This window comes from Lissotriton helveticus, chromosome 12 (genome assembly GCF_964261635.1).
Source record: "Lissotriton helveticus chromosome 12, aLisHel1.1, whole genome shotgun sequence".
Taxonomy (NCBI): domain Eukaryota; kingdom Metazoa; phylum Chordata; class Amphibia; order Caudata; family Salamandridae; genus Lissotriton; species Lissotriton helveticus.
The window spans coordinates 427,427,319-427,454,841 of NC_136073.1; the positions used below are offsets into that span (position 1 = coordinate 427,427,319).

The 27,523-nt window shown below is 48.7% G+C and overlaps 1 protein-coding gene across 4 annotated transcripts in view; it reads right to left on the reverse strand.

Annotated features, from left to right (window-relative positions):
* Window positions 1-27,523, reverse strand: part of RPGRIP1L (RPGRIP1 like) — an 827,898-nt gene that overhangs the window by 505,176 nt on the left and 295,199 nt on the right. For all 4 annotated transcript variants that reach the window (XM_078668308.1, XM_078668309.1, XM_078668306.1 and 1 more), the window contains exon 10: window positions 21,981-22,126. In XM_078668308.1, coding sequence (XP_078524434.1) covers window positions 21,981-22,126 — 146 coding nt within the window. The remainder of the gene's footprint in view (window positions 1-21,980; window positions 22,127-27,523) is intronic.

Consider the following 27,523-nt stretch of genomic DNA (forward strand, 5'->3'; position numbering starts at 1 on the left):
ACATCGTAAGTATTGGTAAGTTTACAATATTTTTTTTAATGTAAATAATTAAAATTAATATAATTTAATGTAATTTTTTTTAATTTAATTAATTAAATTTAATTTAATGTAATTACTTTATTTTAATGTAATTTAAATTTAATTGTATTTAATTTTTACCCTGTACCCCTTTACCCAAAAACCCAAAACTGACCCTTAATCTTAAAAATATCCCTTTACCCAAAAACCCAAAACTGACCCTAAACCCTAAAAATACCCCTTTACCCAAAAACCCAAAACTGACCATAAACCCTAAAAATACCCCTTTACCCAAAAACCCAAAACTGACCCTGAACCCTAAAAATACCCCTTTACCCAAAAACCCAAAATTGACCCTGAACCCTAAAAATACCCCTTTACCCAAAAACTGAAAACTGACCCTGAACCCTAAAAATACCCCTTTACCCAAAAACTAAAAACTGACCATGAACCCTAAAAATACCCCTTTACCCAAAAACTAAAAACTGACCCTGAACCCTAAAAATACCCCTTTACCCAAAAACCCAAAACTGACCCTAAATCCTAAAAATACCCCTTTACCTAAAAACCCAAAACTGACCCTGAACCCTAAAAATACCCCTTTACCCAAAACTGACCCTGAACCCTAAAAATACCCCTTTACCCAAAAACCCCAAACTGACCCTAAACCCTAAAAATACCCCTTTACCCAAAAACCCAAAACTGACCCTAAACCCTAAAAATACCCCTTTACCCAAAAACCCAAAACTGACCCTAAACCCTAAAAATACCCCTTTACCCAAAAACCCAAACTTATAATATTTTTAATAAAATTATATACTTACCAATACTTACGTTGTAATGGTATGCGTTGTAAAGGTACCTGCGTTGTAAATACATGCGTTGTAATGGTATTTCGTTGTAATGGATCTGCGTTGTAAAAAATGCGTGGTAATGGTAGGTCGTTGTAAAAGTTGCGTTGTAATGGTTGTATACCCCAGCAGAGTCAATCCAGCGGCTCTCCTTATCGGGAGGCACGGTGGAGGCAGGAGAGGTGGCATGGAGCTTCCGAGCCGCCGTCACAATCACCGAATCCGGTGTCGGGTCCTTCCTCAAGAAAGCCGGGTCCGACTCAGGAGCCCTGTATTTCTTCAAGAGCCTGGAAGGCGCAGCTTTCACCACCGCCGGCGTAAGGAAGAGTTGTTCCGCCGGCTCAAGTAGACCTGGCACCAGAGGCAGTAGGGGGCGAGACAGGTGTTTCTTATGCAATGTCTCAAAGATCACGGAAGTTGAGGGCGTAGGAGCCGTAACCTCGATCCCCAACTTCGCCGCCCCGCGCAGGAGAACCTCCTGGAACGTGCCAATGTCATCAATCGGGGACACCCTCGTCTCCGGTGAATCTGACAACGTAGGCGAGTAGGAACGGGTCCCCGAGGCAGAACGAGACCGGGACCTATGCCTCCTATGGCGATGCCTGGATCTCGAGGAGGATCCGCGTCCACTCCTCGACCTGTCCCTTCTACCTGAGCGTGACCTCGATCTCTTGGGTCTGGGACGCTCCGCCGGCCTCCCCGGGTCGGACGTCTTGGGTTTAGGAGGAACCTTCGACTTAGGAGTCTTCTTCGGAGGTGTCGGGAGGTTGGGCATCGACACCGATCTCGGTGGAACCGGGGGAGGAGGAACAGTTGGAACCGGGGCCTGAGGCGCCGGAAAAGGAGGCAACGGAGGAGGGGGTGAAACCCTCTGAGGCGGGCCCTGAGGCAAAGGAGGCAACGAAGGCAGTGCAGTAGGCTTCCTCGGGGTATACACCTCGGAGTATGCCGTTCCCGGGGAGCCACCATCCTGTCCTGACTGTGGGGAGCCCCCCACAGTCCTGGGCCTGTCCTTACGACCTCCTGACGTCGTCGATCGTGGGTCCTTCGACGGCGAGCGGCCCTTCGGCGTCGACCGTTTCACACTCCTCGGCGTCGACCGGCTTCTCCGCCTCGACGTCGACCGGCTTCTCCGCCTCGACGTCGACCCCGACCAGATGGACGAACCTCTAAATCTCGACGACGGGCGATGACGCCTCGACGGCGACCTCGACCGCCTCGACGTCGACCTCTTCGAACGCCTCGACGGCGACCTCTTCGATCGTCTCGACGTCGACCTCTTCGAACGCCTCGACGTCGACTTCTTCGGCGCCGGAGACCTCCTCCGTCTCGACGGGGACCTCGACGACGACGATGTCCTCGACGACGACGATGTCCTTGTCTCTGACGGCGAACCGCGGTGTCGCCTCGACGGCGAGCGCCGACGCCGGGCCCTCCGATGCCGTCCACTCGACGCCGACGGCGACGACGAGGAGATCGACACCGGGTTCGACGGCGGCCTGTAAACGTCCCTCGACGTCGACGGGCAACGTTTTCTCGACCCAGAGCCCTGGGAAGACCGGGAACTGGCCGTGGACCTTCCTCTCGACGTCGTGGTCAGAGCAACTGAACCAGACGGAGACCTTGGACGTTTGCTGGACTTCCTGCCCCTGGGGAGCCCCCCAGAGGCCTCAGCATGGGCAGCAGAAGCCCCTCCAGACCCACCTTGAGCCTTCAGTCTTCTTTCTTCAAGTCCCTGAAGTCTGATTTTTCTCCTGTCCTTCAGGGTCCTACCAGAGAAGCCTCTACAGATCACACACTCCTCTGGGATGTGGGAAGAGGGAAGGCAGAAGATACACACCTCATGGGGTCTGACTTGGCCTTCTTCCTGGAGCACTCTGGGCATTTATCAAATAATGCAGGCATTATGGACAGCCAAAGAGAGCAGAAACCCAAGAAGAAAGTCACTAAAGTACTGTAAAAGTACACAAAATCGAAATTAGTGAAAAAACACCAACAAAACCCTTGAAAAGGGAGAGCTCAATGCTCCAGGGTCCTGCTTGCAGGAGCCGGAAAAAAGAACTGAAACTAAGTTGGACCTGCTATGCATTCTGGGATACTGGGAGAAGGTTCTGGAAGATTCTTTTAAAGGCACAGTATCCTGTTTTGAGCCACATAATGGCAGCCTATGGGGCTTGTCTGTCCAGGTTCTTCTCTCTATCATTCCTGAGGGATTTTGCTGGTAAAGCAAGGGAAATCTGTACAGGCTTTTGCTGTTTTGTGGATTTTATGGTGGAATTTCTAGTTGAAGTACTGGACAGTGTAGTCTTTTTAGGCTGCATTATCTGTCTTTAAATTCTCTCTTAAGTGTCTATGCATTTCTGCATTTTTTGACACTGTAAGAGATTATTTTTGATTGCTCCGGGGTCCACGCACATGGGCGGGACTATTCACTAGATTATGACTATACACAGAGATCCCCTACTACAGAACTTGCAATATCCTTAAAATGTACGGTAGTAGGGTCACGTGTTTCGCAAACACCTCCATGTTATAATGTAAAGTAACCACAAGTCAAAACTAAACCTGGCATATTCCTCTTATACAGACAAATAATTTGTAAGTATGATTTTATCAAATCTCTTAAAGGTTAGCATTCTCAGGTTCAAGAAAAAACTGATACAAAACTATATGTTTTCATGACCGTAACTCGAGGACCATGAACTGCATCTATGTTGACCTCGCATACACATTCCTTGTCAATCACATTTGGACTGACCTCCCTTACACAATCACTCATTGGAGAAAGGAGCAGAACAACGGCTTTGGTAAGAGTAATTCTTTTTTTTTTTTTTTTTTAAATGCAGTTCGTGGAAACATATAACCAGTTTGATTTTAGACATATCATTACAGTTCACTTATCAAAACCTTGTTTATCATATTATTCGTATATTCGTTTGGTTCCCTTAGTATGTAACAGTGGGAGTTCTGGAAGCGTCTACTCCCTTGAGGCTGTTCCCATCGTCTTATAGTTCCTTACTCATCCCTCCCCTCAATCACCGAGATCAACAACAGTGAAGTAGTTTTCCATTTAGGAAGAGTAATTCTTGATACTGATGAAAATAACTACGATGATAATATCACATTTATTGTCCTAGGTTACAACTGGTTTAACCACACAATTGCTTTTTTTTTGTGTTTTTTTTAGGAAGCAGCAATTCTCTGCATTATTTGTGCATTGACTTAACCCACATCGACATTTTGCCTCTGTTCCCCTAGGAGAAGCTGAATCTGGCTATTTCAAAAAAATATTTCAACAAGAAGTAACTGTCAAAGTCACTTATAAAAATGCACCTGTATTGAGCTCACAGATATGTTTCACACTGACTACAATTTTACATCCTTCTCAAATGCAAATAATTTATGAAGATCTGAGTAACTCACTATAAAACCTCACAAAAATAAAACTACCTTCTTGGGACATTGGTACTTCTCTAAGCCCCTGCTAAATGACAACACAGTTAAACTCAGAAACACTATCCTGGGGATCAAGTGACTGCAGATTCCCTACAGTTCTCTTTATCCAGCTCAACAACCTCACAAGTATTATGGGAATGGAGCCACAATTCTCTGGATTTCAGAGGAATCACATATGTTTTTCCTCTCACAAATACATACATTTTTTATGGTTAAGAATACATCTAAATTCCCTACTTTCTATGACCTAACAAATATTGTGTGAATTGAATACTTTTCTGCATTGATAGTAGCAAAAAACTGAGTTGGCCTCACCATTTTAGAGTTGGACTCTATCTTGCATGTGAGTTGATCCCCATAACTAAGTTAGTTCAATTTGGTAATGTTCTTTTTGATGCATGAATTACTACCATGAACCTTTTACCAAGGTGCAGACTGGGTCTAGAAAATGTTATGCAAGAGTCAAACACCGGTGCCAAGTGGCTCTGAATAACAAGGTGTGGAGCTACAAGCACACCAGATGTGACATAACCACAGTATATAATGAACAGCAGCATATAAGGCACCTTTAATGTAAAATTCGGTGTCTTTATTCTGCACCTAAATCGCGACACCGAGGATGTATCCATGATGTATAGTCAGAAAAGCAAAAAGTACAACCTCAATCTCAAGAGGGCAGACAGCAAAGTGGTAAGGAACCTGTGGCGGCTAAATAATTCATCATAGATAAAATGTAAGTAACTTGCTTTTCTAATAGGTGTCATCTTCATCATATTCCTTATGCCAGCTACCCTTAGTCGTGAAGGAGGAGGGTCGCGCACACATATTCTGGATTAGTCGATCAATAAATATTTAAGCATTGCCGCCTTTTCATCCGCATGAAATTAATAATGTTTTGTGAAGTAATTCACAGATCAAGTAGTTGCCTCAGAAATTTTCTAAATCATGAAACCACATGGAAATGCCTATGCTGCCACCATACCTCTCACAGTGCGTGCACGTGCTTGTGAAAATTTGCTCACAAACAATGTTTCACAGTGAGCAATATCCTTCTGGAAATGGTCTGCTTAGTGACATTCTTGTCGAGCTTATTCACTTCGAAAATAGATATAACAATTGTATCTCAAAAGGTCTATGTTCTGTGAATCCAGTGGCTTAGAGCCATTCTGGGGTCCGTTGTACATAAGCTCTCCTCGTACAGGGAAGAGCGTGGCATGGGAAAAATATGGTTAAGAAATAACCCGCCTCATATGGAAATCTGCAGAGACTTTAGGAAGGAAGCATTAACTAGGAGTGCCATCTTGTTTCTTGTGAATATAACTCTCCTAGCAGATGGGAATGTAAGGAGCAAGGTCAATTTACACAAAAGAAATGTTAGAGTCATGAAGACTGTCTTCTGTCTAAATAGACTGATTTGGTGGAGTGGTGCCTGGCTGCAAGCAATACTTCTTCCGTCTTTTTTGTAAGCAGCTCACGGGGGCGGGTGGCCTTTCAAGTTTCAGCATTCAAACATAGCATCCAAAGTTTTTTTCTGACCAATCTTTTCAGTAAGCACACGTCCAAAATTGGGCACAATCCCTCCTTTGCAGTGGAAAAGGAATTACTGGGAATAACACCTTATCATGATCTCTCATGCAAGGACATGCATGTGATTGAGGGGAGGAGGATTATGATGGGTCAGATGTGGGCTTCTCTCAGAATTTGAAGTATGCACTTGTCCGAAGTTACTTCTGTTTATTATTTAAAATAAGACAGTCACCCATCATCGAGGGGACAGGTGTGAGTGGGAAAATCAAGACAAAAAGTATGAGGTTGAAGAGGTAGTGGTTCACTTCTGGATTTCTAGCTGTTGCCTCAAAATTAACAGTACTGTTGTAGAAAACGTTCGGAGGAAGAGGCTAAGGCCACAATACAGGGTGTGGTCCTGCTTCATTTGAATGTCTCCAACAGGATTTGCCCATCAGAGGGCTCAACAAGACGCTGGCCCCCAGAAAATACTGTGCGCTGTATCCAGACATGCCCTTCAGAGGTCAACACTGCAAGCCAAAATGATCATCTCTTTGTGGTGGATTGGCAGAGAGGAAGGCTGGGTCCTAGGGATTCACCCTAGATGTGCGGGAAGCTGAACAGTTAATTTTGGAAACTGACTTGAGTTTCTTCCATGCAACACCAGAAGTTCATTGAAAGAAATAATGTCCAAAGTAATATTTTCTGTTGCTAGAGAAGAGTTGGATTGTAATGTATTAGGGCCTATTGCCAAGTTCTCAGCTGCCTTTTTGATCACTGCTGCAGTGGGTCTACTAAGTTGAGGGAAAGTATTCTAGGAATTTAAATTAAACTTCAGGAAATGTATCCAACCAATGGCAATTCTATAAGTCAGAGAATAACTTCGCAGTAGTGTACTCCTTGTGTAGCAAATTGTCCCCTTTACTATCTCTGTTATTGTCCTCTGTTCTAACTGCAAAGGAAATGGCACACAAATCAGACATAAGGAGGTCATGGAATCACGTGAATGACTCGGGTCAGGAGGAAATAATTTGAGGACATCCGCTCTCCTGCAGAGAGATGGCAATGTTTAATTCAGCAGACTACAAGATGGCTTCAGCCTTCTATGAACACGTTATTGGAGTGGTAACCAGTAACTATGAAATCGACTTTGGGCCCAGTGAGCTGAAAGGACCAGGCATCTATATAACCAGAATCACTCTACGTCGAAGTACTGTTACAATGAACCTTTGAAGGAGTCAGTACAGATACCGACACTGGGACCCAAGTTATTCAAAATCATTACTACAGTTGCAGCAAAGCCAGAATGGCTCGATTTCAACATGGCTGCACTTCAAGAAGTCGGAGGGTAGAATAACAAATCACCCCCAAAAACTAGTTTGCTAAGGATAATCTCCCACGAGGAAAACTTTGCAGTGGAATCTTGTCTATTACTGGATTTGGTTCAGCAGATGACGAGTGCTTGCTGGAGGTTTTGCATTCCTGAAGAGATGTGGGATGATGTGATGAGCAGCTCTGAGAGTGTGACCGCCTGGTTGGAGATTTGGATAACTTTTTAAATTGTCGAGACCTATTATTGACAATACTAGTAGATATAATGGGCTTTCAGCGAGCCCAGAGGTTACCATTTGATAGCTTTCTTGTCAATCTCATTTGCTTGCATCTTATGCAATGCTTTTCCTTATTCTCTTTGTGTTTGCCCTTCCCCTGTGGCATAGTTTCTATCCCAACCTTTTGATTTGATGATTGGTATCCTTTCAGATCCTGACATTCATTGAGCTGTTTTTATTTTAGTTTATCTTCCAGAATTCCATGACAGTGAGTCTGGTTTCTTGCTTTCTCTTTGTTTTGCTTCGCCCTCAAATAACCACCTCCTGCGTGCTATGTGTTGCTCCTCCCCCACCTTATCCACTTCACCCCCATCCTTCCGTGCCTGTTTTTTTTTCCAGCCCTCCCTCTTGAAGCTTCTCTATAGTTTTCTCATCGCCACTCTCTATTGCTTTCCCACCATATGGACTATTCCCCCAAATGCTTCTTCGTAGTTTCCCTCGCCCCCTTGAGTAGCAATACATATATGTTTATTTTTAATTTATATTCTTGCATTTTTTTGAGCGTGCAGATGTTAATTAATGTTTTTTATTTACCACTACAAAATTGGGATACGATATTCTGAGGTGGTAAATAATAGATTTTTTTAAAAGCACCAGTGTCATGCTGTATGCATGCGTATGCTTGGTGATTTATTTATAAAGTTTGCACGTGTACACATATGTAATCAGACAGGCCACCGTCGCACCACGACACAGAGGCACGTTTGCATGATAATTGGATGCTTATACAGCATGATGCTTTTTTTTGTTTCCTGATGCTGCACAGCATTGCCAACAAGCATTTGCAATGCAATAGGTCTCGCATTAGGAAAGTGTGAGCTATTGGTTTTGTAAATGACACATTTTTATAATATGTGTTGGCTTTGAAAATATATAAATTAATAGCATTGTTATTCACAAAGCCAATGGTGCCTCTGAGGGGTGCCACAGAGTGATGTGGTGGTGTCCCCAAGTGATGCCCCTGAGTGATGTGTCGGTGTTCCTTAGTGATGTGGTGGTGTCCCCGAGTGCTGTGGCGGTGTCCCCGAGTGATGTGGTGGTGTCCGCGAGTGTTGTGGTGGTGTCCCCGAGTGATGTAGTGGTGTCCCCGAGTGATGTGGTGGTGTCCCCGAGTGATGTGGTGGTGTCCCAGAGTGATGTAGTGGTGCCCCTGAGTGGTGCCCCTGAGTGATGTGGTGGTGTTCCTGAGTGATGTGGTGGTGTCCCTGAGTGATGTGGTGGTGTCCCTGAGTGATGTGGTGGTGTCCCTGAGTGATGTGGTGGTGTCCCTGAGTGATGTGGTGGTGTCCCTGAATGATGTTGTGGTGTCCCTGAGTGATGTGGTGGTGTCCCTGAGTGATGTGGTGGTGTCCCTGAGTGATGTGGTGGTGTCCCTGAGTGATGTGGTGGTGTCCCTGAGTGATGTGGTGGTGTCCCTGAGTGATGTGGTGGTGTTCCTGAGTGATGTGGTGGTGTTCCTGAGTGATGTGGTGGTGTCCCTGAGTGATGTGGTGGTGTTCCTGAGTGATATGGTGATGTACCTGAGTGATGTGGTGGCGTCCCCGAGTGATGTAGTGGCGTCCCCGAGTGATGTGGTGGTGTCCCAGAGTGATGTAGTGGTGTCCCCGAGTGATGTAGTGGTGTCCCCGAGTGATGTAGTGGTGTCCCCGAGTGATGTGGTGGTGTCCCCGAGTGATGTGGTGGTGTCCCTGAGTGATGTGGTGGTGTCCCTGAGTGATGTGGTGGTATCCCCGAGTGATGTGGTGGTATCCCTGAGTGATGTGGTGGTGTACCTGAGTGATGTGGTGGTACCCGTGAGTGGTGCCCCTGAGTGATGAGGTGGTGTTCCTGAGTGATGTGGTGGTGTCCCTGAGTGATGTGGTGGTATCCCTGAGTGATGTGGTGGTGTCCTTGAGTGATGTGGTGGTGCCCCTGAGTGGTGCTCCTGAGTGATGTGGTGGTGTCTGTGAGTGATGTGGTGGTGCCCCTGAGTGGTGTGGTGGTGTCCCTGAGTGATGTGGTGCAGCAGCACAGAGACTGAAGCTAAAAACAAGCAGGGTTGAGTGCTACAAACCACGTTCAGTGTCCTCGAGTGCTGTGGCGGTGTCCCCGAGTGATGTGGTGGTGTCCCCGAGTGATGTGGTGGTGTCCCCGAGTGATGTGGTGGTGTCCCCGAGTGATGCGGTGGTGTCCCCGAGTGATGCGGTGGTGTCCCCGAGTGATGCGGTGGTGTCCCCAAGTGATGTGGTGGTGTCTCAGAGTGATGTAGTGGTGCCCCTGAGTGATGTGGTGGTGCTCCTGAGTGATGTGGTGGTGTTCCTGAGTGATGTGGTGGTGTTCCTGAGTGATGTGGTGGTGTTCCTGAGTGATGTGGTGGTGTCCCCGAGTGATGTGGTGGTGTCCCCGAGTGATGTGGTGGTGTCCCCGAGTGATGTGGTGGTGTCCCCGAGTGATGTGGTGGTGTCCCCGAGTGATGTGGTGGTGTCCCCGAGTGATGTGGTGGTGTCCGTGAGTGATGTGGTGGTGTCCCCGAGTGATGTAGTGGTGTCCGTGAGTGATGTGGTGGTGTCCGTGAGTGATGTGGTGGTGTCCCTGAGTGATGTGGTGGTGTCCCTGAGTGATGTGGTGGTGTCCCTGAGTGATGTGGTGGTGTCCCTGAGTGATGTGGTGGTGTTCCTGAGTGATGTGGTGGTGTCCCTGAGTGATGTGGTGGTGTTCCTGAGTGATATGGTGGTGTCCCTGAGTGATGTGGTGGTGTTCCTGAGTGATGTGGTGGCGTCCCCGAGTGATGTGGTGGCGTCCCCGAGTGATGTGGTGGTGTCCCCGAGTGATGTAGTGGTGTCCCCGAGTGATGTGGTGGTGTCCCCGAGTGATGTGGTGGTGTCCCCGAATGATGTGGTGGTGTCCCTGTGTGATGTGGTGGTGTCCCTGAGTGATGTGGTGGTGTCCCTGAGTGATGTGGTGGTGTCCCTGAGTGATGTGGTGGTGTCCCTGAGTGATGTGGTGGTACCCGTGAGTGGTGCCCCTGAGTGATGAGGTGGTGTTCCTGAGTGATGAGGTGGGGTTCCTGAGTGATGTGATGGTGTCCCTGAGTGATGTGGTGGTATCCCTTAGTGATGTGGTGGTGCCCCTGAGTGGGTCCCCTGAGTGATGTGGTGGTGTCCGTGAGTGATGTGGTGGTGTCCTTGAGTGATGTGGTGGTGCCCCTGAGTGGTGTCCCTGAGTGATGTGGTGGTGTCCCGGAGTCATGTTGTGGTGCCCGTGAGTTGTGCCCCTGAGTGATGTGGTGGTGTCCCGGAGTGATGTGGTGGTGTCCCGGAGTGACGTGGTGGTGCCCCTGAGTGACGTGGTGGTGCCCCTGAGTGATGTGGTGGTGCCCCTGAGTGATGTGGTGGTGCCCCTGAGTGATGTGGTGGTGCCCCTGAGTGATGTGGTGGCGCCCCTGAGTGATGTAGTGCAGCAGCACAGAGACTGAAGCTAAAAACACGCAGGGTTGAGTGCTCCAAAGCACGTTCAGTTTATCAAACCACAGAATGATGGAGCCGGGAAAAAGCAAGGGGAAACAGGAAAACACTGGGAGAGTGTATAATGATAGGGGCAACGAGGGCTGGGGCTTGGACAGCAATCAAGTACGGGGTCGAGAAGGCACTGAATGGGAGAACACGGAAAACACCCAGGGCCAAGAAAGGAAGATTCAAGCACATGGGAGAGCAGGAGGAGACCAGAGAGCAAGGAGTAGCAAGCAAAACAAACTTTCAGCATTGCGGTGGCAGGGGTCGTGGGAGCGGGAGCGCATTCCTTTGAAGTCTGATACGGGGGCGAGGGAGCGGCAGCCTTTGAAGTCTGATTGGGGGGGGAGCGACAGCCTTTGAAGTCTGATGCGAGGCACAGACAAATGGTGGTGTGGGACGTGACTGGCGCTGTGCACGCGCATAGATCACATGAACTGTGTCTAATCCGCCGTTTTGGTAGACTGTTCTTTTCCCCTTACTATAATCTCGCCGGAGCAATGCGCAAGCGCATTGGCTCAGACGAGACCTAAAAACGCATTTATTTTTGCTGATGCTGAAGGGCATTGGCAAAGCCAATAGGTCTGTGTATAGCCAAAAGTTAAGATCTGCTGGCTCTGCCACTCCTAGCTGAAGGCAGTCTTCATCAATTTTGGCTCCCTCTTCCTTATTCTTCTACCTTAGGAAGAATAAGGGCACACCAGTCGCATAATGAGGTATCATGTGACCTACTAAGGCATGAGAACTAGTCGTGTGAAGGTAGGTCACCAACTTTTGCTTTCAGCAAAATCTGCGCAGAGTGAAAACAAATATCATAGGAGGAGACATGCTTCTCATTGCTGCAGAAAAAACAGGTAAAACATTTTCGGCCACAGCTCCTGATCCACGTTTATTTATTTATAAGGTTTTATATAGCGCGGACGTGACTCACGAGGGTATCAGAGCGCTTTACAGTATACAGTTATAAAACATAAAGATATGAGGTAGTATAAGCCATTAGGTATTCGTTGAAGAGGCCATGTCGTCACCAGCAACCCCGGTGCCTTTTATGCTTCGCTGTTGTAACTTACAACTCTAAACTATGAGCCTTCCTTAAATAGTGATGAACGTACAGCAAACATTGTGTATATTACAACTGCGCGACCACACAAAGCACAAGTTACTTACCTTCGGTAACGATATATCTGTAAGAAACAGAAGGTAGTATTAGATTCCTTACCTTAGAATATCCCCAGGCGTCAGACTGGATCCGGAAACTTTTGCGTAGCAGTACCCTTGCGCGTCGGTAGGCGTCGTCTGCGGCTCCGCGTCCGTCGTCGGCGTCGTGGTGCTGGAATGACGTCGCCGGAGTACTTAGACGCTGCCCTCGTGCGCTGACGGCAGTTCTTATACACAGCTTGTCCGTGCCAGAAACGCAGAGCCATGATAAAAACCAACACTGGTGCCATGAAACTAGGGCCCTGAAAGGGGATGACCTTAACTCTGGATATCGGTTCGCAGAACGGGGAGGATGGGTGGGTCGGTAAGGAATCTAATACTAACTACTGTTTCTTACAGATATATCGTTAACGAAGGTAAGTAACTTGTGCATCTGAAAGAAACAGGTTAGTATTAGATTCCTTACCTTAGAATAGATACCCCAGCAATACCAACCCCGGTGGTGGGTCTGCGAACCAATAATCACACCAGAAAGTCCTGGAGGACGGAACGGCCAAAGAAGCCATCCCTCCGGACTTGGCTGTCCAGGCAGTAGTGTCTTACAAACGTGTGCAGCGAGGCCCACGTAGCTGCCTGACATATGTCCTGCAAGGGGACTCCCCGGCCCAGGGCAGTAGTAGCCACCGAGGCCCGAGTGGAATGGGCCCTCAGCCCAACAGGAGGCTCCTTCTTAGCCAAGGAGTAGCATACCTTGATGCACAAGACAACCCACCGAGAGATGGTCCGCTTGTGCACCGCCCGACCTTTCTTAGCGCCCACGTAACCAACAAAGAGTTGGTCATCCACCCGGAACTGGCGAGTGCGATCCAGATAGAAGGAGAGCGCACGTTTTGGGTCCAGAAGGTGGAGCCGCTCTTCCTCTTTCGAGGGATGCGGAGGCGGAAAGAAGGTGGGCAAGGTGATGGACTGCCCGATGTGGAAGGCTGTGACTACCTTGGGCAGAAAAGAGGTTCTTGCCCGCAACACAACTTTGTCCGGATGGACAGAAAGGAAAGGAGGTTTAGAGGAAAGAGCCTGGAGCTCACTCACCCTCCTGGCAGAGGTGATGGCAACCAGCACAGCAGTCTTCAGAGTAAGAAGGCGAAGAGGACAGTTATGAAGTGGCTCAAAGGGAGCGCACATCAGAAAAGTAAGTACAAGGTTCAAGTCCCACTGAGGCATCACAAATGGAACAGGAGGAAACATGTGTGTGATGCCCGTTGTAAATACGTATTTACAATGGGGGACTTGAACAAAGATGGCTGATCAGGTAGCCTCAAGAAGGCAGAAAGGTAGCCCTTGATAGTGCCCAGAGCAGAGCCCTGCTGGGCAAGAGAAAGAAGGAAGAGGAGACCCTCTGAAATGGGTGCAGAGATAGGATCCACAGCCTTTGCCGTGCACCATGACACAAATTTGTTCCACGTGCAGGCGTATACAGACTTTGTGGAGGGACGCCTGGCTGCCAGAATCACAGTACAAACTTCAGGAGGCAAGTCAAATGGCCTCAACTGTCGCCGCTCAATCTCCAAGCATGGAGGTGGAGACTGGACAGGTTCGGGTGGAGGACCGTCCCCTGCTGCTGCGACAGAAGGACGAATCGGGGGATCGACAGACATATTGAGTAGCTCGGGATACCAGTATCTTCGTGCCCAGTCTGGAGCCACAAGGATAATTTGGGCCCGGTCGCGCCTGATCTTCTTCAGCACTCTGGGCAGAAGTGGTATAGGCGGAAAGGCGTACAACAGACCGCAGCTCCACTCGCGACGAAAAGCGTCGCCGAGCGAGTGCTGCCTTGGAAATTCCAACGCGCAGAACTGATGACATTGCGCGTTCTCTTCGGTGGCAAATAGATCTAACCAAGGCTCTCCCCACTGCTGAAAGAGGCCTTGCGCCACGTCCAAGTTCAGACGCCATTCGTGATCCATCATGCACCGACGGCTGAGTTCGTCCGCCCTGGCGTTCAGGGAACCTGCCAGGTGTTGAACCACCAGGGTCACACCCTGATGTTCCAGCCACTGCCAGGGGCGCAGGGCCTCCTGGCATAGGGTCCATGACCCCACCCCGCCCTGTTTGTTGCAGTACCACATGGCGGTGGTATTGTCCGTGAACACCTGCACTACACTCCCCCGGACAGAGGGGAGGAATGCCTTCAGTGCAAGTCGGGTATGGACCAGGGCCTCTGATCTCCGCCTCTCCCAGGTGGCCCCCTCAGCCCTGGAGGGACGCGTCCATCACAACTACGTGCTCCGGTTGGGGTAGGGAGAGGGATCTGCCGCTGACCCAATCGCGGTCCGAGAGCCACTACTGCAACTGTTTTGCAGTGCCCTTCGAGATCAAGACATGGTCGGACAAGTTGCCCTGATGCTGGGCCCACTGAAACTTCAGGTCCCACTGCAGAGCCCGCATCCGCCACCTGGCGTGATGCACCAGAAGGATGCAGGAGGCCATCAGCCCCAGAAGCCGCAGCATCAACCTGACCGAGACTTTGGATAAAGGCAGAAAGATCGGACTCATAGCCTGAATATCTCGAACCCGCTGTTCGGGAGGATAAACCCGAAACTGCGCTGAGTCTAGAACTGCTCTGATGAAGAGGAGCTACTGAGAGGGACACAGGTGTGACTTCGGCACATTGATGGAGAACCCCAGCAGGTGCAGGAGGTCGGCTGTAGTCTGGAGGTGGCTGACGACTGTCTGGGGTGAGCCTGCCTTCAACAACCAGTCGTCGAGGTAGGGGAAGACTGAAACCCCTAACCTGCGCAGATGAGCTGCGACCACCGGCATCACTTTCGTGAACACCCGTGGGGCGCTGGTAAGGCCGAAGGGGAGCACGGTAAACTGAAAGTGCTCGTGGCCAACCGTGAACCGCAGGTAACGCCGGTGGGCCGGCAGGACCAGGATGTGGAAATAGGCGTCCTGCAAGTCCAACGCTACCATCCAGTCTCCTGGGTCTAGGGCAGATTTCCGTAGGTCCAAGATAGGGCGTAAGCACCCTTTGCCCTTCTTGGGTACCAGAAAGTAGTGGGAGTAACAACCACACCCTACTTCTGGCCCAGGAACGCGCTCGATGGCCCCCTTGGCCAAGAGGGCCGTAACTTCCTCTTGCAGAAGTTGCAAGTGATCCCCCGACACACCGTGGTATTGCGGTGGCATGGCTGGTGGGGGCGTCTCGAAGGGGAGGGAGTAGCCCCTTGAGACGATTTGCAGCACCCACATGTCCAACGTGACAGTGCGCCAGTGGAAGTGGTGATGGCGAACCCTGCCCCCCACTGGCGCCACATGGGCCTGAAAGCACGGACTAGGAGGGTTTTGAGGCGGATGCTGCAGGGGGAGGTGTGGACTGCCCTCACCGTTGTCCCCGACCACCGCCACGGCGGTTTCCACGGCCGCCACCACGCTGTGTATTAGTCTGCGGTGCGTGGCTGGCAGCACGTGTGGGGGCGCCCCTTCCTTGGCCAAGAAAGGAGCGAAAGGCACCAGTTTGCTGGGGTGGGGCCGAGAGGCCCAAGGACTTGGCCGTAGCCCTGGAGTCCGTAAAACGCTCAAGCGCATGGTCTGCCTTGTCGTTAAAGAGGCGACGGCCATCAAACGGCATGTTCAGAAGGGTGGCCTGGACATCAGCCGAAAAGTTGGCGGTCCTCAACAACCGCCACGTCGTTGCCATCGTTCTGCCCAGTGAGTCCGTGGTATCCAGCCCACACCGGATGGAATAGCGTGCCGCATCTCGACCCTCCGCAAGGGCTTGGGCGAGTTTAGTCTGGGCCTCCTCCGGACATTGTGGCAGCACGTCCGCGACCGTGTCCCACAGAGTGTGGGTGTAGCAGCCCAAGAGGCAAGCGGTATTGACTGACCGCAGTCCCAAACTCGACGAGAACACCTTCTTACCGAATTGTTCGTACCTCTTGGATTCCCGATCGGGCGAAGCCGTTGGGAATGCGGTCTGGGAAGTAGAGGCCTGGATAACCAGGCTCTCGGGGTGGGGTGGGTGGGCAAAAAGCAAGGGTCACCTGGAGCCGGGCGGTTGTGTCTGGCCACGTTCCTATCTACAGGCTGACCTGTAGCGGGCTTGGACCAAGTGCCCAAAAGAACGTCACACAAGGCCTCATTAAACGGCAACAGAGGCTCAGTCGAGCTTGCCTGCGGTTTAAGGACCTCAGTGAGGAGGTTAGTTCTCATGGCAGCGACGGGGAGCTCTAGACCCAATGCCTTGGCCGCCCGCGTCAACACTACACTGTAGGGGGCCCCTCCTCCGTAGCCACGGTTGGAGGGGAGAAAAAACCAGTGTCTGGCGAAGTGTCCAGTCCACTGGCATCCCCAAGCTCATGTCCAGTCCTGTTGAGACTGGCACTCCTGTGCCAGAGGGTCCACAGACCCCTCCCAATCTCCCTCGTCACCCATCACCTGAAATTCAGGTTCAACGGATGGGGCCGGTTCGTGGAAGTAAAAGTCTCCATACGACGTCGAGAGCGGTGCCGGAACCGAATCAAGGGTAGGATTGGGGACAGCGTCGCCCGTAGGCGGCGCCGGGGGCGACACCCTAGGGGCCGGCGTCGGTGAGGTCGTGAGGTCGACCGGCGACGACCCAGATCCGGTACCGGATCCAGTGGGGGCCTGCGAGGCCGGGACCGAAGTCGCCGGCGGCGCCGGGGCCAAAGCACCCGGCGGCGTCGGAGCCGAAGCTCCCGACCCGCTAGGCCCCCCCAGCCGGGACCGCTGGGCCCTAAGGCGCCACGGAGCCCGGCGGAGGAGGGAGAGACCTCATGGCCATGAGGTACCACTCGATCTCCTCTGGCGTCGCATCGTGCCCAGGGACCAGAAGGTATGGGGCAGGGTGAGACGCCCGCGACTCCGACGGAGCCGCGTGGTTGGTGACACCCGAATCCCCGGCCGCGTCGCGCGAGCGTCAGGGTTGGTCGGAAGAGCGATGACGCCTTTCCGACCTCTCATGCCTCTTACCTGAGGACCGGGATCCTGAAGACCGATAACAACTCTCGGAGCTACGAGGGCTCCGACCCCACGACCAGTCCCTCCACCTCCTGTGGGACCGGGACCTTGAACGGCGCGGGCCGACTGCCGGAGCTCAAGCCGCTTGCGGGACCGCTCCCGCCTAGCCTTAGAGCAGGTTCGGTCGTCGTGGTCGAGGCCTAGACACTGAAGACACCGGCGATGGGGGTTGGTAACCGACATCAGTTGGCTACACTTGGAGCAGGGTTTGAACCCGGGCATCCCTACCGGCACCGTAGGAGTCGTAGCGACTCGAGAAAAACAGATCAAAAGATCAAAAAAAAAGTGACTAAGGGGTAGAGCTTCTCTGGATCTGCGCTAGCTGGCGCGGAAAAAAGAACTGACGTCAGCGCGCGAGGGCGGCGTCTAAGTACTCCGGTGACGTCATTCCGGCGTTAACGACCCCGACGACGGACGCAGAGCCACGGACGACGCCTACCAACCAGCAGGGGTATTGCTACGCAAAAGTTTCCGGATCCAGTCTGACGCCTGGGTATATTCTAAGGTAAGGAATCTATCACTAACGTGTCTCTTTCAGATATAAAGCTTTTACGTGCCTGGGCCAATAATGTCAGTATATATAGGTAACAATTAATAAAAATAAGTTTCGTGCATAAGTCTTAGGGTCTCGTTCCAAAGGCCACGGTGTGTTGGATGTCACTATTGCAAGAGGTATATTGCACAGCCACAGATTATGGTGTTTACCTGGTCTGATGATCTCAATCCTTTGTAAATTCAGCACCTCAGAATATGGGGTAATGTACTAATGCTGCATATCTTTACAGATTATGGTGTTTACCTAGTCTGGTGATCTCAATTGGCACCTCAGAACATGGGGTAATGTATTAATGCTTCATATCTTTACCGATTATGGTGTTTACCTGGTCTGGTGCTATCAATCAGTACCTCAGAATATGGGGTAATGTATTAATACTTCATATCTTTACAGATTATGGTGTTTACCTGGTCTGGTGATATCTATCCTTTGTAAATTCAGCACCTTAGAATATGGGGTAATGTATTAATGTTTCATATCTTTACGGATTATGGTATTTATCTGGTCTGGTGATATCTATCCTTTGTAAATTCAGCACCGCAGAATATGGCGTAATGTATTAATGCTTCATATCTTTACAGATTATGGTGTTTACCTGGTCTGGTGATATTAATCCTTTGTAAATTCAGCACCTTAGAATATGGGGTAATGTATTAATGCTTCATATCTTTACACATTATGGTTTTTACCTGGTCTGGTGATATCTATCCTTTGTAAATTCAGCACCTTAGAATATGGGGTAATGGATTAATGTTTCATATCTTTACACATTATGTTTTTTACTTGGTCTGGTGATATCTATCCTTTGTAAATTCAGCACCTCAGAATATGGGGTAATGTATTTTTTATTTTTTTTATTTTATATTTTCTATTGGCAGTGGAAAGTTGCAAAGTACACAAAACAAAGATAAATCTTGACGATAATACAACAAAGTTTCACATGAATAAAATACATATTACATCAAATACAAAGTAACATCTCTTGAAAAAAGAGCAGATTCCATTTGTTTTGAAGGTCGTGATAAACCAGTTAGACCCAATTACAAATAGGTGACCATAATCTTTGACCAAACATCCTCTTACGCCGGCCCTTAAGTCTATACACCGCCTTTTCAAGCTGATAAACACTTAATAGCTTTGACTGCCAGTGATAGAAGGCCGGAGGGTCCACATCTAGCCAGCGAGAGGTGATACAGTATCTATATACAGACATAGCTATAAATAGAAAGCCTTCTTCTTCGATCGTTCTGATACCAATTTGGTCAGTTTGAGTTCCTAATATCACTAATTCTGGTGATAATACAAGTGATGATTCTAGATTATTATTTAGAAAGCCTTGCACTTCTAGTATAAATTGAGTCCGTTTTGGGCACTGAACAAACATATGAATTGAATCAGCGGCTACATACTCGCAGCGGTTACAGTTAGTGCCCCCCTTAGCTTTCCATAGCACCAGTTTCGACAGTGTATAGTATAAATTAAACACGGCCATAAAATGCTGGCTTTTAAATGACCCATTAAATAAGACCATGCTGGCCATTTCTAAAGATCTAGATATGTCGACCTTTTCTATGCCCAAATTCCTTTGCCATTTGTCAGTATATATCTCAAGATTGTCTTTTGTTTTATTTAGTATCAGTTGATATATCGTCCCAATTCTGCTTTTTCTACTACAACTTTCCAGCACATCTATTGTACTCATAGAACTAGTACTTAATACATTTTTAGACTCTATAAAGCTTCGTATTTGAAGGTATGTAAAGAAGTCTCTCCTTGTAGGACTATATTTATCCTGCAGGAACGAATATGATACCATTTGCTCATTCTGGAACAAATCTCCAAAGGAGCTGATCTTAAGATCATTCCACCTCTGCATAACAGGATCCCTGAAGATTTCTGGAAGTGAGAGATTCTTCAAGAATGGTGTATAATAATTCAACTTTGAATTAAAGCACAACCTTTTATTAAATTGTTTCCAAATTTGCATTGCAGAAATCAAAACCTTAAACTTTGTTTTTTTATAGTAACTTGGTTCTATCAACCTAAGTAAACATGGTCGTGTTTCTGCTCCTAACAGCATTTCGTATATAGAAGGCGCCATTGCTTCATCTAGATGAAAATCTGGAAAGATTAGAATACCCATAGCTTTTAAAAGTATCGCCCAGTAATATAATCGAAAGTTCGGGACCCCCAATCCTCCTCTTGATTTAAGCATAGTGCACCATTTCAGAGATCTTCTGATTCTCCGATAGCCCCATAGGAACCCAGAAATAGTTCTATCTATTTTATGAAAAAAGGTAGAGGGAAACAAAAGTGGTATAGTACGAAATAAATACAAAAACTTGGGGAATATGACCATTTTTACAACATTTGTGCGGCCATATAATGATAGGTGTAAATTGTTCAGCCTCTCGAGAGTTCGATTGGCAGAGGATAATAGCGGGTCTACATTTAGTCCGACAATATCTTCCACTTTAGCAGTAATTGTCACACCTAGATATGAAGCTGTAGAAGTGAACGCTACACCGTCCGGCCTGCCCTTAGCCGAGTGTATAAGTTCAGTTTTCGTAATATTTCATTTGTAGCCAGATAATTCCCCATATTCTTGAGCAAGTTCTATAATTTTAGGTAAAGCAGATACTACGTCTGTTGTGACAATTGCCACATCATCCGCATATGTGAAGACTTTGTGGGCAACCTGATGTAGCATGACCGGGGTAATCCTAGTTTCTTTTATTAGCCTAATTAAATACGGCTCAATATAGAGTGCAAACAACAAGGGGGAACAAGGACACCCTTGCCTTGTCCCCCTTGTGATCGGAAAAGGATCAGATGTATCAGTGGCTATTCGTATTACAGCTTTTGTTGTATAATGCCTGAACTGCATGGATATATCCTTTAGGAAACCCTTTCCATGACAGCACGGACCACAGGAACCCCCAGTCAACCCTGTCAAAAGCTTTTTCAGCGTCCAATAAAACAACGCCGACTGGGGATTCTGTGGCCTGCGCCCAATCCAACAAAGTGATAATCCGTCTGACATTGTCAGTAGTATCCCTCTTTTTTATAAAGCCATGCTGAATTTTAGATACTATCATTGGCATTATATCATCCAGTCTATTTGCTAGTATTTTCGAAAAAAATTCCGCACCTTAGAATATGGGGTAATGTATTAATGCTTCATATCTTTACACATTATGGTTTTTACCTGGTCTGGTGATATCTATCCTTTGTAAATTCAGCACCTTAGAATATGGGGTAATGTATTAATGCTTCATATCTTTAACCATTATGGTTTTTACCTAGTCTGGTGATATCTATCCTTTGTAAATTCAGCACCTTAGAATATGGGGTAATGTATTAATGCTTCATATCTTTAACCATTATGGTTTTTACCTGGTCTGGTGATATTTATCCTTTGTAAATTCAGCACCTTAGAATATGGGGTAATGTATTAATGTTTCATATCTTTACAAAGTATGGTGTTTACCTAGTCTGGTGATATCTATCCTTTCTACGTTCAGCACCTTAGAATATGGGGTAATGTATTAATGCTTCATATCTTTACAGATTATGGTGTTTACCTGGTCTGGTGATATCAATCCTTTGTAAATTCAGCACCTTAGAATATGGGGTAATGTATTAATGCTTCATATCTTCACAGATTATGGTGTTTACCTGGTCTGGTGATATCAATCCTTTGTAAATTCAGCACCTTAGAATATGGGGTAATGTATTATTCCTTTGTATCTTTACACATTATGGTTTTTACCTGGTCTGGTGATATCTATCTTTTGTAAATTCCGCACCTTAGAATATGGGGTAATGTGTTAATGCTTCATATCTTTACAGATTATGGTGTTTACCTGGTCTGGTGATATCTATCCTTTGTAAAGTCAGCACCTTAGAATATGGGGTAATGTGTTAATGCTTCATATCTTTACAGATTATGGTGTTTACCTGGTCTGGTGATATCTATCCTTTGTAAATTCAGCACCTTAGAATATGGGGTAATGTATTAATGCTTCATATCTTTCCCTTTTTCGAGGTGTAGAACGCAAAATGCTGCGTTTATTTCTCCACAAATCTTTTGTCAAATTTTACCTGAGGAAATGTATGCATGATAAAAAAAAAAGCTGTGTGCAGTCATTTTCTACAATAGCCTTATTCTCATATTGGATTTCCACACCCTTTACAACCTGAAACAAAGAACAATCCGTAATTGTTCAAGAGAGGGAGTAAAAGATATATACAAAGGTAGTGAAACATTTTAAAACAAACATTTAAAAAAAAATACCTCTTTCTAGTTTAACTCTGTCAAGGATGTTATTCTTTTCCGCTAGGTCCGACTTCAAGGCAGCCTCAAGCTGGGCAATGTGCAATTTTAACTGCTGTTCCTTTAATTTCCACTGCTGTTCCTGGCCATGGTTCATATTGAAGGCACTGTAATAAAACATGTGGCACACAAGGAACAAATTGTAAGTCATCTTCAGCGGAGAATGGCAAAAAAGTTGAAGAAAATGTTTTATTCGCTGAGATACCACGGTCATAATGTCTTAGGAATTAGACAAACACATGCTGGTCTGCTGCTGTTCAACCCAAGGCGCCTTTCGCGGGCTGTGGTTGGAGAACATGAAAGCGTTTGCAAGAAGAGCGAAGAGCTGGCCTTAATTTAAAGCTGGAAAGCTGTAAAAAAAAAAATCTGGCAGTTTGCAACATTTGCGGGAGTGGGAAAGGAATTCAGATACATGTGGTAAAGTTATCAAACCTTATAAACCCCAGCTACAGACATAACCGCCCCTCGTGAACACAAATAGCTAATGTTGTAAATCTTCGCTCCCCCCTTGTAAAGCCTGTGAACAGGGATGAGTGAAAGGAAGACCGGGGTCAGCTGCTGGTTCGGGCAAATCCTGACCTCAAAGTAACCAATTACAACTGCACAGGGGACGGGGCGTGGCTTGGATGGCAAGGAGGAAGCAGACCTAAGTCCGGAGCTCCCGACCCCCAAGTCAAAGAACGGCGAGCAAGAGAGGTAAAACGCGGAGGAGCGCCACAACAAGCGAGAAAGAGGGTGCATGAACGTAAGGGGCACCACGAGAGCTGAGCCAAATCGAGGTGCTGCCACCAGGAAGCAGGAAAAAAGCGGAAAAGAAGCCAGCCGAGAGGAGAAGGAACAGGCGCAAGATGGCGGATGTCGCGGAGAGGAAGTAAACTAACCACCGAGCCACCAAGTAAGAGCACCCGACCCCAGGCGCAAAACCCCCCGGGCCCATAGAAGGGAGGAGAAGCAACGCACTGACACCGTGTGTAAAGCGGCGAGCAGAACAATGCCCCCCCACCCCCCATCCCCACAGACGAGGAAACGAGGCGGCCATCTTGGTGTGGGACGAGGTGTGGGACGAGGAAAACAAGGCGGCCATCTTGGTGTGGGTAGACGCGAGGGGCGACCACACCACGAGGAAGGCTCTTTCCTCAAGCGGAGCACTCCAAGGCGCGAGGGGGACCGCAAAGCAAAGCGCGAGCGGCAGAGAGACGAGTGCGAACAGGGGAGGAGGGGCGGAAGAGGCCCAAGGAGAAGCGGAAGCTGGGAGGCGCGGAGCCCGCCGCCAGGGCGCCCGGGAGAAGCGCTCGAAAGGCTGAAGTGGTACCCGCCAATGGACGCACGTCAGAGGGGAAAATAAGCAATAAAGTCCGAAGGGGGAACGCGCACTGCAACCACGAGGGAGTGGCATAGAAGGGGGCGGCCATCTTAGGAGAGGTGTGGAAGCGAACGAACGGCCATTTTGGAAAAGGCGAAGTGGGGAGCACAACCAGAAGCGCCAAACGAGCACCCGGGAAAGAAGCGGGGGGGCCACCAACGCAGCGGAGAACGGCCCCAGTGAGTGAGTGATCGACCCCCCCAAACGGCAGAGGCGGGAGGCAGTGGCGGTGGGCAGGCAGCAGACGCAGAGCTGCAAGCACGCACGGGAGCAAGGTGTGAAAGAGGGAAGCCCAGGGAGTTGTGGGAACACCAAAGCCACAGCCAGGCCCCACACCCCCAACCAACCCGCAACAGAAGAAGCAGTAGGAGGTGCAGAGCTACCGAAGCGAAAGCCTGAGAGAGTGCAAAAAGGCAAGCCAAGGGGTGGAACCGCAAGAGGCTGGCGGAGTACAGGACAAAAACTAGAGTGGTCAAGTGGCCACCCAGGTTCAGAGACAACCCCCTAACAGCAACAAGCACCCTGAGAAACAAGGTAGGAAAGGGGGAAAACAAGGCCGCCACAAGACAACAGCTAATAGAAGGGAAACCCAAGACCCACCAGGCCAGAGGAGGCACCGACACCATGGCAGGGAGAGATGGGAAACAAGGCACAAACGACCTGAAGAAGAGCAAGAATGAAACCCCCGCCTCTCCGAGCAAGGAGCGCAGCGGCCAGGGTGACGGAACTATCACACTAGACACTCTCCTGAAGAAAATAACAGAAGGAAACGAGCTGGCAAAAGCCACGAAAAAGACAGTGGATAGCATCCAGATGGAACTAATAGCGATTAGAGCAGAGCAAAGCAGAGCCAATGGCAGAATAGACGAGGCAGAGAAAAGGATAGGCCTGCTGGAGGACAATGCCAACATAACACACAAAGACCTGGGGCTGGTGATAAAGAGAACCACGGCGCTACAAAAGGCCATGGCGGAGCAGGAGGACAGGAGCCGCAAAGGCAACATAAGACACTTGGGAGTGCCTGAGGAGGAGGAAGACACACCGGGGGCATGCGCCCTAATGCTAGAGACTCTAATACCCAAGCTCACCGGACTCAGCTTCGACAAACCGCTCGAAATCACCAAAGCATATCGCATACCAGCCAGAAAGCAAGCGAATAGCAACGCCCCCAGGCCTATAATATGTAAACCGCTAAGAGACAATCATACCGACGCGATCTTCTCCGTAGCCAGGAAGGGCCGCCCGATGCTGGCGAACGAAAGCAAAGTGACAATCACCCAAGACTTCTCCAAACTAACAGTTGAGGTGAGGAAAGGCTTCCTAGCCCAGAGGGACCACCTGCGGAAAAAGAACATCGCCTTCACGTTTGCAGGCCCATCCAAAATGAGAGTGACAGACAGGCACGGAAGCAGAATCTTCGATGACCCCAACGACCTACACAGATACCTACAAGGCCCGGCACCAGAAGAAATGGAGCTACCAAGCCCGGGGGCGAAGCGGAGAGCATCCTCGGATGAAACAAACGAAGGGGAGCAATAGGAAAGGGAATCTTTTGGGTAACATGCACGCGCAACTTTGAACTTAAACTCTGAACTTAAACAAACAAATCTACCTCAGACAATCACACACAAGAGCAACCGCAGCTACCTCAGCAGTGCCACCGCAGCCACGGAAAGAAGGGGGAGAACTACAACAGCCATATCCTTTTTTTTAAACACCGCCTGATCGAACGAACGAAGAGACCCTTAGGTCTGGGGGCCAACCCAACAGCAGAGACTAAGCAAGGACTTGGGGGGGGGGGGAAGTGTGAGGACCCTTGCTGTCGCACACCCGAGTTACTACTGACGGGGGTGGGGGGAGGGGGGGAGGGGGGCGGACAGGGGGGGGAAGTGGGGCAGGTGGACAGGACAGTACATGAAACAGCCTCCATCTGTGTAATGAACAAAATCCTTTTACTCTTTCTTTTTTCTGCATACATCCTCTATTTTTTCCCTCTCTCTATTCACATCCAAAACCTTAGGGGGGGCCGCAAAAGGCAAAGCACCAGCGACAACACTAGACCACCATGACAGACCCAACAAAAGGCCTGTCGACTGACCTGAAGATAGTATCCATGAACGTTAAAGAACTCAACCACCCGGTCAAACGAAGGAAAATATTAGAGCACCTGGCCAAGCTAAAGGGAGATGTATACACGTTGCAAGAGACCAAACTCTCAGAGGAAGAGGCTAAGCAACTCAAGGCTAGATGGATAGGGGAAGTACTCTGCTCACCAGCAAAAGGGAAGAAAAGAGGAGTAATAACGATCCTGAGCAAGAAGGCCACCCTAAAAACACAAACAACGGAAGTAGACGAGGACGGCCGCATGCTAATAACGAGCGTCCAGAGAGGGAGCGACAGAATGCACGTGGTCAACATATACGGCCCCAACTCTGAAAACAAACAATTCTGGCAGGAAGTGGACAGCAAACTATCCGGCCTGCCCCAAGAGGACCTCCTGATCATAGCCGGGGACATGAACAGGACAATGGACCAGGCAACGGACAGACACCCAAACAGACCGAGCCATAACTCCAACAACAACAACAACACCCTGAAAGACCTGTGCACCAAACAGCATCTAGCAGACCCATGGAGGCTACAGCACCCAACGGCGCGTGAGTACACTTTCTACTCACACCCACACAACTCCTACAGCAGGATTAACTACATACTGATGTCCAACACTCACACGCACCTTATTGAAGAAACGGAGATAGCTCCAATAACTATCTCTGATCACGCTCACATAACACTCACTCTAAGTGGCAAACACAACGAAAGCCCAACGAGAAGGTGGAGGCTCAACGACGACATCCTCCAGAACAGAGAGAACGTGAAAGAAATTGAAGCCACAATTAAAGAGTACCTCAAGCACAATGATAATGGCGAAGTAGGGAAGGACACAGTATGGGACGCCCTCAAAGTAACACTAAGGGGGAAACTAATAAACATCAAATCCAGGATGAACAGAAGCAGAAACAAGAAAATCACTGAGATAGAGGAGGAGATAACAGCATTGGAGAGAGGTCACTGCGCAAACATAACAGACAAGAACACGCTCACCCTGCTCACAAAAAAGAAATATGAACTGAACAAGATTTTAAGCGAGAGGGCAGGGTCCTGGTTAACAAAGTTCAAATCAGTCAACTTATGCGCAGCAAACAAAGCAGGGAAACAGCTGGCATCCTACCTAAAGGCAAAACAGAGGCAGCACACGATAGCAGCAATAACAGATCAAACGAACAAGTCCCAAACAACGAACAAAGGAATACTAGAAGTCTTCAGACAATTCTACCAAGAGCTATATGCCGAGGATAAGAACCTGAGCAAAGATGCAGGACTAAATCTGCTCAATGACACCAATCTGCCAAAACTCAAGGAGGAGGAGAGGGAGTCGCTCGAAGCCGACATAACGGAAAAAGAGATTGAAACAGCCATAAGCCAGCTAAAACAGAACAAAGCGCCAGGACCAGATGGATACTCCACGTCGTTCTACAAAACCTTCGGCAAACACATTAAAACGCTAATGGCACAAACGTACTCGACATGCATCCAGAACGGGAGGATGACGGAGTCCATGAGCGAGGCCAATATCACCATAATCCCCAAGGAGGGGAAAGACCCACAATACCCCCAGAACTACAGACCTATCTCGCTAATAAACGTCGACTGCAAAGTCTACGCAAAGGTTTTGGCCAATAGACTAAACATCATCCACACCTCACAAGTGGGATACATCAAAAACAGGCTATCGCAGGACAACACAAGGCTACTGTGCCATCTGATCAACCACACAGCGAGGAGCAATGAACAAGCAGTCATGATAGCGCTGGACGCGGAAAAAGCCTTTGACAGAGTCTCGTGGCCCTTCCTGAGGAACTGCATGGGGAGATTCGGACTGGGGGAAAAATACACGGCAATGGTTATGGCCCTCTACAACAAACCAAAAGCAAAAATAGTGGTAAACGGGAGCGCATACGAAACGCTCACGCTGGGAAGAGGCACCAGACAAGGATGCCCCCTCTCCCCCGGCCTCTTCTTGCTGGCTTTAGAACCTCTCCTAGCCAGAATAAGAGACAACACAGGTATAACAGGCGTC